General features: G+C 43.7%; 1 protein-coding gene across 3 annotated transcripts in view; it reads right to left on the bottom strand.

Annotated features, from left to right (window-relative positions):
• Positions 1 to 15,393, bottom strand: part of FAM193A (family with sequence similarity 193 member A) — a 151,089-nt gene extending 135,696 nt beyond the window's left edge. For 2 of the 3 annotated variants that reach the window (XM_081304586.1, XM_081304587.1), the window contains exon 1: positions 13,528 to 15,393. In XM_081304586.1, coding sequence (XP_081160712.1) covers positions 13,528 to 13,758 — 231 coding nt within the window. In that variant the 5' untranslated portion in view covers positions 13,759 to 15,393. The remainder of the gene's footprint in view (positions 1 to 13,527) is intronic. The other variant, XM_081304588.1, reaches the window with a different exon arrangement.
• Between the last annotated feature and the right edge of the window lie 318 nt (positions 15,394 to 15,711).

Below are 15,711 nucleotides of genomic sequence, written 5' to 3'. Positions count from 1 at the left end.
GGTTAAACTGTCTCTAAAAGAAGATGGTTTGGACAAGCCCAATGTCACATTGTGAGAAATAGAAAATCTGGTGGTTCATTTTCAGAATATAGTACAATTGGATCCAATTGTAGCCATTTTAATTGTAGCCCTTCCCCAGATAGGCTCGATAACCAGATTCTGTAGCACACCCTTCTGGCAAAAGTAAAGGTTTAGCCTCCTTGCCTACCCACTTTCAAACAAGTGTTTTGACTCTTGTGGTCCCTTGTTATTTCTTCTTCTTTTTTTTTTTAATGTTTATTTTTTAGTGGTAGTTGGACATAATACCTTTATTTATCTTTATGTGGTGTTGAGAATCAATCCCAAGGCCTTAACAACATGCCTATAATTCCTGTTACTCAGGAGGCTGAGGCAGGAGGATCATGAGTTCAAAGCTATCCTTGGCAAAAAGCAAGATTCTAAGCAACTCAGTGAGACCCCATCTCTAAACAAAATACAAAAAAGGGCTGGGAATTTGGCTCAGTGGTTGATGTCCCTGAGTTCAATCCCTGGTACCAAAAATAATAATACAAAAATAATACAAAAAAAGGGCTGGGAATATGGCTCAGTGGTTGAATGCCCCTGAGTTCAATTCCTGGTACCAAAAATAATAGTAATAATTTTAAAAGGGTTGGGGATGTAGTTCAGGGATAGAATCCCTGGGTTCAAACTAAATAAACTGTAAAGAGATGTCAACAAACCACATTATATGTTCACATGTTCATATGTGTGTACAAAAACATACATAAATAAATATAATTTGTGTTTCCATGTTGATGTAATTCAGCAAATCAGTTTATAAAGCCTATTGGGTCAAAAAGTTCAGTGAAAAGCCAGGTGTGGTGGCACACATCTGTAATCCCAGTCATTCAGGAAGCTGAGGCAGAAAGATCGCAAGTTCCAGGCCAGCCTGAACAACTTAGGGAGAAAGTGTTTCAAAAAATTTTTAAAAGGGGCTGGGAATGTCATCAGGTAATCCCCTGTACCAAAAAAAAAAAAAAAAAATCATGAAGAAGTGCTGGGAATATAGCTCAATTGGTAGAGTGCTTGCCTTGCATGCATAAGGCCCTGGGTTTGATTCTCAGCAGCAGTAATAATAATAATAATAATAATAATAATAATGTTGATGAAGAGAACTATATGAAACATAATGCACATGGCAGCATCCCAAACTAGTACCAAACACTCAATTAGCAATTAATTCAGGAAAAGCATATTTCATATACACATTATAACTAAAACTGAAAGTATGAAAATGTATTAACAAAAGTTGACTAAGCAGCTGTCTACAAGAAACTCATGTCAAGTAAAATAACATATATGTAGGTTAAGTAAAAGGATAGAAAAAGATATACCAAAAAATACTAATTAAAAGAAAGCTGAAGGGGCTGGGGATGTGGCTCAAGCGGTAGCGTGCTCGCCTGGCATGCGTGCGGCCCGGGTTCGATCCTCAGCACCACATACCAACAAAGATGTTGTGTCCGCCGAGAACTAAAAAATAATAAATATTTTTAAAAAAATAAAATAAAAAAAGAAAAGAAAGCTGAAGGTGTGGGGCTGTAGCTCAGTGGCAGAAAACTTGCCTAGCACGTGTGAGGCACTGGGTTTGATCCTCAGCACCACATAAAAATAAATAAAATAAAGGTCCATCAACAACTTAAAAAATAATAAGACTTCAGAGCCAAGAAAACTACCAAAGATGAGAAGAACATAACTTAAGTGACAAAAAGAGTCAATTCATCAAGAAAACAAACAATTCTAAGTGTAGATGCACCAAACAACAAAGATTAAAAAATGCATGAAGGGAAAACTAAATAAACTGTAAGGAGATGTCAGCAAACCACATTCTAATAACAGACCTCAACTCTCCTTTCTCAGCAATAAAAGGAACTAGGAGACCAAAAAAACAGCAAGAATACACAAGAATTGGGCTGGGGTTGTGGCTCAGCAGTAGAGGGCTCATCTAGCCCTGGGTTCAATCTTTAGCACCACATAAAAATAAATAAAGGTATTGTGTCCAACTATAACTAAAAAATAAATATTACAAATAAAAAGAATACACAAGAGTTGAACAAAACTATAAACCAACCAGATATAACGGACATTTAGAAAATGCTCTACCCAAGCTAGGTATGGTAGCCTATACTTGTAATCCCAGCTTCTTGGGATGCTGAGGGTAGGATAATCACAAATTTGAGGTCTCAGTGATAAAGTCCTTGGGTTTGATCACCAGTACTACAAAATAGAAAAAAGAATTAAAGAAAATCCACCCAAAAATAACAGAAAATAAATTTTTTAGTGTACGTGTAACATTCATCAACATAAACAATAGAACTTCAAAATTTTTGAAAAAAATAAAACCATAAAAAGACATTCTCTGACCACAACAGAATTAGACTAGAACTCAGTAACAAAAAGAGAACAGGAGGGGCTGGGGATGTGGCTCAAGTGGTAGCGCGCTCGCCTGGCATGCGTACGGCCCAGGTTCAATCCTCAGCACCACGTACAAACAAAGATGTTGTGTCCGCCGAAAACTAAAAAAAAAAAAAAAAAAAATTAAAAAATTCTCTTTCTCTCTCTCCTCTCTCCCTCTTTAAAAAAAAAAAAAAAAGAGAGAGAACAGGAGGGGCTGGGGTTGTGGCTCAGCGGTAGAGTGCTTGTAGAGCGCTTGCCTCGCACGTGCGGGAACCTGGGTTCGATCCTCAGCACCACAAACAAAAAATTAAACAAATGTAATGGAGGTGTTGTGTCCAACTACAACTAAAAAATAAATATTAAAAAAAAAAGAGGGGGAGAGAACAGGAAATTTAACAATGCACTTTAAAACAACCCATGAGTCAAAGAAGATTCAAAGGAAATGAGAAAACTTTTAAATTGAATATAAATGAAAGTACATCAGGGCTGGGGATGTGGCTCAAGCGGTAGTGCGCTCGCCTGGCATGCGTGCGGCCCGGGTTCGATCCTCAGCACCACATACCAACAAAGATGTTGTGTCCTCCGAGAACTAAAAAATAAATATTAAAAAATTCTCTCTCTCTCTCTCTTTCTCTCTCTCTCTCTCCTCTCTCACTCTCTCTTTAAAAAAAAAAAAAAGTACATCATACAAAAATTTGTGAGATGCAGCTAAAGTATAGCTTACACAGAAGTTGAGAGCATTCAATACTTTTTTTTTAATGGATTTTTATTTTATTTATTTATTTTTTTAAAGATAGAGTGAGAGAGGAGAGAGAGAGAGAGAGAGAGAGAGAGAGACAGAGAGAGAGAGAATTTTTTAATATTTATTTTTTAGTTATCGGCGGACACAACATCTTTGTTTGTATGTGGTGCTGGGGATCGAACCCGGGCCGCACGCATGCCAGGCAAGCGCGCTACCGCTTGAGCCACATCCCCAGCCCAAGAGAGCATTCAATTCTTAAAGAAGAAAACTAGGTGCTGGGCATGGTGGTACACGCCTGTAATCTCAGCAACTGGGGAGGCTGAGGCAGAAGGATCTCGAATTCAAACCCAGCCTCAGGAACTCAGTGAGGCGCTAAGCAACTCAGTGAGACCCTTTCTCTAATAAAACAAAAAAAAGGGGGGGGGGGCTGGGGATGTGGCTCAGTGGTTAGGCACCCCTGGATTCAACCCCTGCTACAAAAAAAAAAAGAAAGAAAGAAATTAAAGAAAGGTCTCAAATCAATAATCTAAACTGCTATCTTCTACCTGAAATTCTCAAACCCAAGTAAATCAGGCATGGTGATGCGCATTTGTGACCCCAGCTACTCAGAAGGCCAAGGTAGGAGGATCACAAGTTCAAGATCAACCTGGAAAACTTAGCAAGATCCTGACTCAAAATAATTTTTTTTAAAGTGGCAGGATTGGGGAGCTAGACATGTATTTTAGGGGTACAGCACTTGCCTAGTATGTGGAAACCCCTGGGTTCAATTCCCAGAATCCGCCCCTCCACTACACACACACACACACACAAAAATAACAGTAACACCCACGACCAAGTAGGGTTTATTCTAGGAATGCAAACTGGTTTCATATCCCAAATCAGCAATACAATCCACTTATTAGTAGTCTAAAGAAGAAATTCTACATGACCATAATCAATTGACTCAAAAAAATTCTGGGGAAAAAAATTAAAAACTCAACATTCACTAATGAAATCTCTCAGTAAACCAGACATAGGAACTTCTTTAAACTGATCATGAGTATTTACAAAAAACACACACACACACACACACACACTACAACAGACATCATACTTAATGGCTTTCCCTCCAACATCCAGAAAAAGGCAGCAATATCCACTCTCATAACTTGGGATCCTGAGTACCAAAGTCCTAACCAGTTTAATAACACAAGAAAAATAAAAGGAACATAGAACGGGGGGGGGGGGGGGGGAACAATATGATTATTTATTCAGAAAACCCCATGAATCCACAAAAAAAAAAAATCCCAGAATATATGATTTCAGCAAGACCAAAGGACAGAAAGGAAACACAAAAATATTATACTCCTTTTTATATTTGCAGTGGTGAGGACCAAATCCAGGATCTTGTGCATACTAGGAGAGTATTTGTTTTTTGTTTGTTTTTAATTTGTACTTTTTAGAAATTCATGACATTAGAGTGTATTTTGACATATTATACCTACATGGAGTATAACTTAGTCTAATTAGGATCTCATTCTTGTAGTTGTACATTATGTGCAGTTACACTGGTGGTGTATTCATATCTAGGAAAATAATATCTGATTCATTCTACTGTCTTTAGGAAAGTATTCTACCTCTGAGCTACATCCCAAATTTTATTTATATATACAAATAAAGAAGGTGTGGCTCAGTGGAAAAGCATGTGCTTATTAACATACTCCAGGACCTGGGTTCAACAGAATAAAGAAAAGAAGGAAAGGAGATAGGGAAGAAGGACAAGAGGGAGGCAGGCATATTTGAAATAGCTAAGAAAAATGAAAAATTAAAAAACATGAAATAAGTACAAATCTAAGAAAAAATGTATAGGATCTGTACCACTAACATCTAAAAATCACTAATGGAAGAAATCAAACAACCAATTAATTATAGTCACATCGTTTTCATGCTTTGGAAAATTGACATAGTAAATATATGTCAATTCTCCACCAAACTGATCTATATATAGTTAAAGTTATTCAAATTAAATCTCAGAAGAACTAATTATTGACATACACAAGCTGATTCTAAAATGCATATAAAAGGCAAAGAAAATAACCAGCGAAGTGGTGCATGCCTCTAATCCCAGTTCAGCCAGCCTCAGAAACTTAGTAAGACCCTGACTCAAAATAAAAAAATGAAAGAGCTGGGGATGTAGTCAGTGGTAGAATGCCCCTGAGTTAAATCCCCACTATACAAAATAAAACAAAACAAATCTTTTAAATGTTTAAGGTTGGAGGAACCACATTATCCAACTTCTAAAAATTATTTTTTTAGTTGTAGGTGGACTCAATGTCTTTATTTTATTTTTATGTGGTGCTGAAGATTGAATCCAGTGCTTCGTAAGTGCTAGGCAAGCACTCTAAACCACTGAGCCACTGAGCCATAACCGCAGTCTCAACTTACCCAATTTTTAAGACACAAGTCATCAAGGCAGTGCAGCACTGGCAATGGACAGACCAATAGATCACTGGAAAAAAACTAGAGTACCCAGAATAACCCACACAAGTAAGACAAATTAGCTTTTTAGGGTTGCCTGCTTGTCTTCAGTGCTAGAGATTGAATCCAGGGCCTTGGGCATGCTAGGCATGCTGTAACTGGGTTAGGTCTTCCAGACCACCAGTTACTTTTGCCACTTTCAAGAAATGAGTTTGGAGCAATTTGAATTCCACATACAAAGAGGAAAAAGAAAGAAAAGGGAACTTTTACCCAAACTTTCTACCTTATCTGGAATTACACAAAATGAATCAGATCTAAATGAAAAACTATGAAATTTTTAGAATATAAGTAAAAATATCTATAACTTGAAGCTGAAACAAAGTTCTTTGACATGACACCAAACCATAGTTCATAAAAGAAAACAAAATGGTAAATTGTCCAGGTATGGCACACAACTGTAATCCCAGCAACTCAAGAGGCTGAGGCAGAAGGATCACAAGTTCAAGGGCCAGCCTCCACAACTTAGATACCTTTCTTAAAATAAAAAAATAAAAATGTCTGGGGGTGTAGCTAAGTGGTAGAGCCCCTGGGCTCAATTCTCAGTACACACACAAAACAAACAATCTTTTTTTTTTTTTTTTTTTGGGTACTGGGGATTAAACTCAAGGCGCTTAACCATTGAGCTACAACCCCAGTCCTTCTTATTTATTTAAATATTTTTTTTTTAGTTTGTTGATGAACCTTTGTTTTAATCATTTATTTATATGTGGTGCAGAGAATTGAACCCAGTGCCTCACACAAGCAAGGTAAACGCTCTACCACTGAGCCACAACCCCAGTCCTTTTTTTTTTTTTTTTATTTTGAAACAGAGTCTCACTAAGTTCCTGAGGACCTCACTAAGTTGCTGAGGCTGACCTCGAACTTGTGATCCTCCTATCACAGCCTCCCAAGTCTCTAGGATTACAGGCATGCACCACCACACCCAGGCCAAAAAAGAAAGAAACCCACAATCTTGAATATATACCTCTTCTAAGAGAACACAAGAATGGCAAATAAACAGACGATAAGTGTTCAATATGATTAGTCAGTAGGGAAATACAGACTAAAACTACAATACCACTATATACCTATTTATTAAAATGGTTAAAAAAAAAAAAAAAAGAACTACTGGCAATTCCAACTGCTAGCAAGGATGCAGAGCAACTGAACTCCCACCACGTTACTGGTGGGTAGGCAAAATAATACACCTATCTGGAAAACAGTTTGTTTTATGTTACATATGACACAGCTCCTAATCCTTAGCATCATAGAGAAATGAAAATTTACTTTCACACACCAACTCACACATAAATGTTTATAGCAACTCCATATCCAAGAAAAAAGAAAAACTAGAAACCATCCCAATGTCCACCAAGGAAACAATAAACTGTGGTACATCCATACAATGGACTACTATGCAGTGAAAAGGAACAGGGCTGGGGATACAGCTCAGTGGCTGAATGCTTGACTAGCATGCCTGTGACCCTGGGTTCCATGCGCAGCAGAGAGAAGGGTTGGTGAGGGTAAAAAGGAACTACTGGTATATGCAACAACTTGAATGAATCTTGGTATTATACTAGGTAAAATAAAGTGTAGCCTCAAAACTTTGCTATCTTATGGCTACATTTACGTGACTTCCCTGAAATTTAAAAGTATATAAGGAACAGAGTAGTGGTCGCAAAGTGCTTAGGAATTAGGGAGAGATCCCAGCGGCTGGGGAGGCTGCGAATTCAAAGCCAATCTCAGCAAAAGCGAGGTGCTAAGAAACTCAGTGAGACCCTGTCTCTAAATAAGATACAAAATAGGGCTGGAGATGTGGCTCAGTGGTTGAGTTCAATTCCCAGTATCCAAAGAAAACAAAAGGAATTAGGGAGAGTATGACTGCACAGGGATAACATGAGGCAGATTTGTGGATAATGAAACTATATTGTATCCAATTATGACAGTGATTACATGGGACTACATCTGTGCTAAAATTCAAATAACAGGGCTGGAGTGTAGCTCGATGGTAGAGCATTTGCCTACCATGAGCAAGACTGTGGGTTCAATTCCTAGCAATACCCTTCCATCACCAAAATCCAAGTAACAGCACTTTTAAAAAATCAAAGCTGGGCATGTCTGTGAGCACCTACTGTAGTCCCAACTACTTGGGAGGCTGAGGTGGGAGAACCACTTGTGTCCTAGTTAAGACCAGCCAGGGTTAACACAGTGAGGATTAACACAAAAAAACAAACAAAAAGCCACCTCACAGCACATGCTGTATTGCCAGATCAGCCTCTGAGGTACCCCACATAGCTGGGACTCCTCAGTCTGAGGCAGGAGGATGCCAAATTCAAGGCCAGCCTAAGCAATTTACCAAGGCCCTAAGCAATTTAATAATATCCTATCTCAGAAAAAAAAATTAAAAGGGCTGGGGATGTGTGCAGTGGTAAAGTGCCTCTGGATCCAATCTCCAGTACCAAAAACAAACCCCCAAAAAAACCAGGCATGGTGGCTCATACCTATAATTCCAGCTACCTGGGAAGCTGAGGCAGGATTGCCTCAGCAACTTAGCCTAAACCTGTCTCAAAATAAAAATGGGGTGGGGGTGGGGGGCGCCTGGGGTTGTGGCTCAAGGATAGAGTGCTTGCATAGCACATGCGAGGCACTGGGTTCAATTCTCAGCATCACATAAGAATAAATAAATAAAATAAAGGCATTGTGCTCCAACTATAACTAAAAAATAATAAGGGCTGGGTTGTGGCTCAAATGGTAGTGCGCTCGCCTGGCATGCGCGGGGTGCTGGGTTCGATCCTCAACACCACATAAAAATAAAATAGGGGCTGGGGATGTGGCTCAAGCGGTAGCGCGCTCACCTGGCACGCATGTGGCCCGGGTTCGATCCTCAGCACCACATACAAACAAAGATGTTGTGTCCGCCGAAAGCTAAAAAAATAAATATTAAAATTCTCTCTCTCTCTCTCTAATAAAAAATGCTGATTGGGACTCAATAAATTTAATAAATAAATAAATAAATAAATAAATAAATAAAATAAAGCTATTGTGTCCACATAAAAAACTAAAAATAAATATTTTAAAATATATATATATATATATATTAATTTAAAAAAATAAAATTGGCTGGGGTTGTGGCTCAGTGGAGAGAGCTTGCCTAGGATTCGTGAGGCACGGGTTCGATCCCCCGTACCACATAAAAATAAACAAATAAAATAAAGGTATTGTGTTCATCTAAAACTAAAACAAAAAATTTAAAAAAAAATTAAAAAGACTACACGCATACAGTTTAGTGACAAAGCACACCTAGGTTCAATCCCCAGTACTGGGGAAAAAAAAATCAATTTCATTATATGCTAATTTCTAATGATAAGCATGCAACAGTACCACTTAGGAAAACTGGCTAAATCTACTCAAGTTGAACCATACAAATACTCAGCAATTCCTCTGCAAGGTACATACACCAACTCTCAGGAGTGTTCATGCCCACCAAAAGACATGCTTATCAGCTCCAATTCATATCAGCCTTAAAAAGAAAAAAACCAAATATCCATCAATATTAGAACATATAGGGCTGGGGATGTGGCTCAAGTGGTAGCGCGCTCGCCTGGCATGCGTGCGGCCCTGGTTCGATCCTAAGCACCACATACAAACAAAGATGTTGTGTCCGCTGAAAAAACTAAAAAATAAATATTTAAAAAAAATATTAGAACATATGAAGTGTCACACAATGGAAACGTATATGCCATGAAAAAGAACAATCAAATGCTACATCAACCCAAAAGCACCTCAAAATAACACCTAGCCAAAGAACCCCAGCACAAAGTCCTTCTCTATGAAATACCAGTAAAATACATCAAAAAGATAACAGATTAGAATGGTAGTAGGAATGACTATGAAAAGGAGAACACATTCTGGGGTATAAGGAGACACTCACTGTACCCTGATATATTCATTACACACATCTACATATATATAGCAACACTAAATCTCAGAGGGGGTTTGTGATGAGCTGCATCATTTCTAAAACTTACATAGTAACAACGTATGTTAAACCATTAATCTTTTTTTTTGTAAGGGGGGGCGGGGGGGGGGGGTCGTGCATGAAGTACCAGAGATTGAACTCGGGGCCTCTCTACCACTGAGCTGCATCCTCAGCTCTTTTCTTATTTTTTATTTTGAGACAGAGTCTTGCTAAATTGTCCAGGCTGGCCTCAAACTTGAAACCCTCCTGCCTTAGTCTCCCAAAGAGATGGGATTACAGGTACACATCACCACACCCAGCTAAACAGCTAAAGGTCTGGAAGTTCTAGATTCTTACTTAATTTACTTCTGTGAATTACAGAGTTTCTTAAAGCAAATATAAGAAGAACCTCACTTCATAATGGTAGCAATTTCTACCAGACAGGGAAGACCCCCAAGTATCTATTCCACACATCCATAATCCCACCAGGGCTGTTTGTACAGCAACCACACCACCTAACCTCAACATTATTGAGGTGGCCTTCAACATTATTAACCAAACTCTTCCTTGCCTCCTTTTCAGTCTTGAAAAAGGACTATTACCAGTGCCTCAACTCAACTATTATTACCTTACCTACACTACAAGAGGGTTTCTCCAACTTTAAAATGTTAATATCAATTTAAAAATATATTTCGACCCCTATCCTACCCCAAATGGCATACTTTTGTAAATCTCTAACAGGACTACAAAAATAGCCCCAAATTTCCACTCCAGTCCTCCGTGAGTACAAATCAAATGTAATTTAATATTCCAACAAGTGATACAGATCAACTTCCATAATAGAGGAATTCTATTTTTTGTAAATAATACATGTATGACACTTAATTTTGGACACTTATTTAGAAAACAAAATTCTAATGCTATTATTTGTATCTTGTACATAATAACTAAATGTTTAACTACCAAAAGATGGAAAAAACATAGTTTTATTTGAAAAAAGAAAAATGTTTGTAATATCAGATTGTGAAAAGTTTTAAAGCTTGAAGCATATGAAAAAGGGAACATTAAGCCTTCAAATGCCCATCATGAAGTGTCTGATATACAAACACCCTGTAAGACCTTCCTATGCCAAAATGGACATACACAGGCCTCACAAATACTACTCTTTTAAGTTTTTCACTTAATACATCATGAGCATTATGAAAATCACACATTAAAATAGAATGCAAAATAATTAGGGCTATTCATGATGTTTCACCTACCAACTATTCATCTCAGGGCTAGCCTTTCACTATTAGGACAGAGCAGATGACCACACAAGGTTGTTACAGAAGACCTAGTCCGAGACCCATGCCCAATATTACTTTTTTCTTTTCTCTTTTTTTTTTTTTTTTTTTTTTGTGGTGCTGGGGATTGAACCCAGGGACTTGAACATGCTAGGCAGACCCTCTTACCACTGGGCTGTATCCTCAGCACCTCATCCAACATTTTTATTTCACATGTACTATTTCTCCATTTCACAAATGGAAAAAGCTTGATCAATAGCATCTTGCTGCAGAATCGCTAAAACTCCAACCCAACCTCCTGAAAAATGACATCTGTGAAAACACAGCATTTACTACTGTGGGTCAACAGGCACTGTTTTAAGCACTTCCTCTGCATTGACTTGTTTAATTCTCACAAAAATCCTAAGAGTTGGGTGCCCTAAAAGGTTGCACAGGGCTAAATCTTCTGAAACCTGTGTTCCCCCAAGCTTTGTACACTAGTTCCTCCTGAGGAGGAAGACAGACTTTCTCCATGTCTTCTCTCTGAGCCACCTTCTGGTCTGGTGACTCTCTATGGAATGCAGATGCTCCTCTCTGAGAAACACAGGGCTGGGACCCACTAGCTGTTACCTGCTAATATTGTTCTGAGTGCCTGTTTTGCACCATGACAAGGTACCCAGAGAACTCATCCTCTGTGGGGAAACAATTCAGGGCCTATGAGAATTACATTAAGATCTTCTATCACAAGTACCGAAAACATGTTTAGTCCATGATTAAAACACAACTTGTGAAGAAATTTAAAAGCTTAACAGAGGTCTGGAAGCTGGGATAGTGGTGCGCACGCATATAATCCTAGTAACTCAGGAGACTGAGGCAGGAGTTCAAAGCTTGCCTCAGCAACTTAATGAGGCCATAAGCAACTTAGCAAGACCTCTGTCTCAAAATTAAAAAGAAAAAGGGCAGGAGATGTGGCTCAGCTGTTAAGTGCCCCTGGGTTCAATCCTTGGTACCAAAAAAAGGGGAGGGGAGGGGAAGAGAGAGTGGGAGGAAAGGTGGGATAGAAGTGGGGGAGAGGAGCTGGCTGGAGAAGCAACTCAGTGGTAGTGCACTTGCCTAGCATACACAAGGCCCTGGGTTCAATCCCCAGTAAAAAAGGGAGTACGGGAACTACAGAAAAGCTAATGCTTTTCCATGTGTGGGTCAAAATTCAATAGTACCCATTAAATAATTCTCTGAACCACAACAAGTATTTTATTAATGAAAATGAACAGAAGAGATCAAAAAGAAATAGACATCATTCCATAAACTTTTGTTGGTATGTGTGCATGTTAGAGATTTTCTTTTATAGTGGGTGTCAAACCTTTGATGCATAATAGTTTAACATAACAGTCCTACTAAAAATAATAGGTAGGTATACGTTATCTGAGTTTAAAAAGTAATCAGAGTAACAACTAAAAGATCATTTTAACTAATTATTGCAAAGTAAATGGAAATTACTAAAACCCTGAATGGTATGAAAGGCTAAAGTGTAAGTTTTTATTGAATTGATAGAAATGGGTTATTTTACATTCAGCCACAGTAAACACTATAAACGTTTTTGCAAAGGACTTGCAAAGAGGGACCTCTCACCCTCCCCTCCCAAAATCACCAAATACTGACCTAAAAAAAATGCACAAGCCTCTCATCCTGGATCCCAAGAACTGCAGCTGTTTTGGGTAAGGGCAACCTCTGGAGATAGACACTCAAGACTATGACCCAGGATCCTAAACAAACCTAACAACATGATGCAAAATAAACTCCAATGACCACACTTATACTACAGAGAACACGGGAGTAGTTCAAACTCAAACTTAAACAGACATGCATTTCTGCACTTTTCTGCAACTGCACAAGTATCAAACAGTCATGCCATATGCAATGATCTCTTATCTGCCCTCACTATATACTGGTCCAACATAGTATTTGGAAGCTCACATAAAACAATCTGTGTCAGGACGTGGCACACAAAAAATCCTAAGGCTTTTTGTTTTATAATCGCAATGTCTGTAAGACAACACAATGTAAGAGTCCCACTAACACTGTAAGAACTCAAATAACTTTCGAAAAATACCCATTCTCTTTCAGGGGCCAATGCAATCTCTGGAAATGCCCATGCCAACTGCATACCCACGTAGAAATACCTCTTCGAAGTATTACAACCGACAGCGAATAGAGACAGCAGTCCACCACCCGCTGGCCTGCACCAACAGAGCCGAAAATAATTTTTTTTCGAACTCCCCAGCCACACACCACAAACACACCGAGCAAGCAGACGCCTCGCTGCCCCTAAGCACCCGGGGGAGCGGGGCCGGGCCGTGGCCCCGGGAGGCTGTCAGCGGGCTCTCCAAGGCCACGCCGGAGAGGCAGCGCCAACTTACCGGGCACTTTCCGCCACGCCTCGCCCGGCCCCGCAGGGTTGGAGCGCGGGGCCGACCGCGGCCGACGCGGAGGCCGCAGCGCCGGCTGCCGGCGCCGCCTCGCGCGCCGCGAGCTGTCAGCGGCCGGCGGCCCGTTATCCGCCGGCGCCGCGGCTGCCGCTCGCGAGGGGGCGGCGGCCGCGGCCGCCGGGCCCGACCCCCCGCCGCCACGCTTACCTCAAAGTAGCCTCCGGCGGCGCCGCCCGTGCCCAGGGACCCGTGGGCCGCCGCTGCGCCGCCCAGCAGGCCCGCCACGCCGCTGGGGCCCGGAGCCTGAGGGCCGCGCAGCGCTGCCGCCGGGCCGGCCTTGCCGCCGCTCGCGCCGCCGTGGCCGCCGCCCGAGCCGCCGCCGCCGCCGCGCTTGTTCTTCCGGCGCCTGGCCCCGCGCTTGGCGTCGGCCGGGCTCATGGCGGGCGGGCGGGCGGACGGGCGGCGGGCGGGGAAGGGGCGCGGGCGGACGGGCGCGGGGCCACGGGCGGCGGCGAGGGCGGCGGCGGAGGCGGAGGCAGCGGCGGGCGCTGCGGCCGGCCGGGCGGGGGGCGCGGCGCGGGGTCGCCTCCCGAGCGGGGAGGGCGGGGCGGGCGGGAGCTGCGAGGCGGCCGCTGGCGGGAGGGACGGCGAGTCTTCCGGGCCCGGCGCCGCCGCTGACCAGAGTTAGAGTCCAATATGGCGGACACAAGGGGAAAGGGATCCCAGTTTACGTCGGGGGAGGGGGAAGCAGCGGCGGGAAGGGGAGGGGCGCGGGCGCCCTCCCCCGCCTCACTCCGCCCTCCCGGACGCCACCGCCCCTCGCCTCGCTGCCCCGCCCGCCGCTAACGTCGCCGGCGCGCGAGGCACGCCGGGAGCTGAAGTCCGCGCCGCCCGCGCCGCCGCCGGGGCGCGCGCGGCGGGACCACGACTCCCGTCGAGCCGTGCGCACCCAGAAGAAGCGGGGCGGAGCGTGACGTCGCGGGCGCGCCAGCGTTCCGGCTCCGCCTTGCCTCGCGGCCCTGTGGGCGCTGTAGTCGGCGGCGGGCGGGGTGGTAGACGCGCCGAGCGTAGTAGCGTGGGGGTCGCGCGGTTCCGGCTCTGACGAGCGCCTGCAGCCGCTGGGGCGCGCTGGGGCCCTGCTGGGAAAGCACCGCCGATCTCGCCCCGCCCTAGCCAAGTGCTTCACTCCACCTGCAGCTCGGTGACCTTGGCCAGTCCCGGATCGGTTCGAGGGCTGCAGGCTGCTGCACCGGACCTGGGCAGCGCCGGGTTGGGTCCACGGCGACGATGCCCGCCGGCTCAGTTAGGGGCCCGGGGCCCAAAGGCCGCGCTTCCCTCGAGCCGTCTGCCCGCACCCCCGAGCCGATCAGGCCGCCTCTCACCACCTTGCCAGGCGCTTCCGGCCTCGCGGGCCCCCGGGTCCAGGCCAGAGTGCTGGGCCGCTGCCTGGACCCACCTCTTGGGGGCCCTATCCATCACCAGCAAGCCCAAGATACAGCATGTCCTTGGACCCAGGCAAGAGGGACCCTGACTGGTCCCTACGCTCCAAACACACGGAGACAGGAGACGTGTGCCCAGGCCTTCGTTCCATGCGTTACCGGTCCCAGATGCGCCCGAGCTTGGCGTTGCCCTGTGTGGTCCGCCGCCTCCAAGTACGCCCTCTCTTGAGTCTGCCGGTGTTTCTTTGCCTCCCTGTCTCCCTGCCACAGCTGCTAATCCTGACCCATTCACGCCAGACAGAATGCGCTCGTGTGATCAAATATACCCTCTGCTAAAAGCCCTCCAGAAGCTCCGCCTTGTCAGCAAAAGGAGTTCCCTCACACCCCCCCTCCCGTAAGGTCTCCGGTGATCCTGCCACTGAAGTGGGGTTTGAGAGAGTGGGTCGGAATGCCGCCAAGCCCCGACTCCTTGTCTCCTTGGGCACTCCATAGTAGGCAAGGTCTCAGGCTACCCCTCCCCACACCTGCACCCTATGAACCTGAGTCAGATACCTGCCTTCTCTCACAATCCCTGTGTTTCCCCCTCTTGGCACATTGTCATGGGATTGGGATTCATGACTGGCACCAATGACCCCCAAAAGGAAACTTCTTAAGAGGCAGGGGAAGACAAGGGAGTGCCTTCCTCAGGCACCAGAGTCCAGGATCAAGAGGCTGGACTCACAGCACTCCAGTATTTGCTAAGTGAATGAATGACATAATAATGGCCGTTTGTCCAGCAGTTATACACTAACCATGCTGCCTGCTGCTATCTCATCTCAGTCCACATAATGACTGTGGAGATAGGTACCATTAGCCCCTATTTGATGAACGAGAAACCCACGTTCATAGATGGTAAGGTATTTGTCCAAAGCCACCCCATAGAGGCAGAGCCCAGGTCCCAGCTCAGGTGTGA

The sequence above is a fragment of the Spermophilus citellus genome, assembly GCF_964194105.1.
Source record: "Spermophilus citellus genome assembly, chromosome: 8".
Taxonomy (NCBI): Eukaryota; Metazoa; Chordata; class Mammalia; order Rodentia; family Sciuridae; genus Spermophilus; species Spermophilus citellus.
Note: the sequence above shows the minus strand (reverse complement) of the source record. Positions and strands in the feature narration are given on the sequence as shown.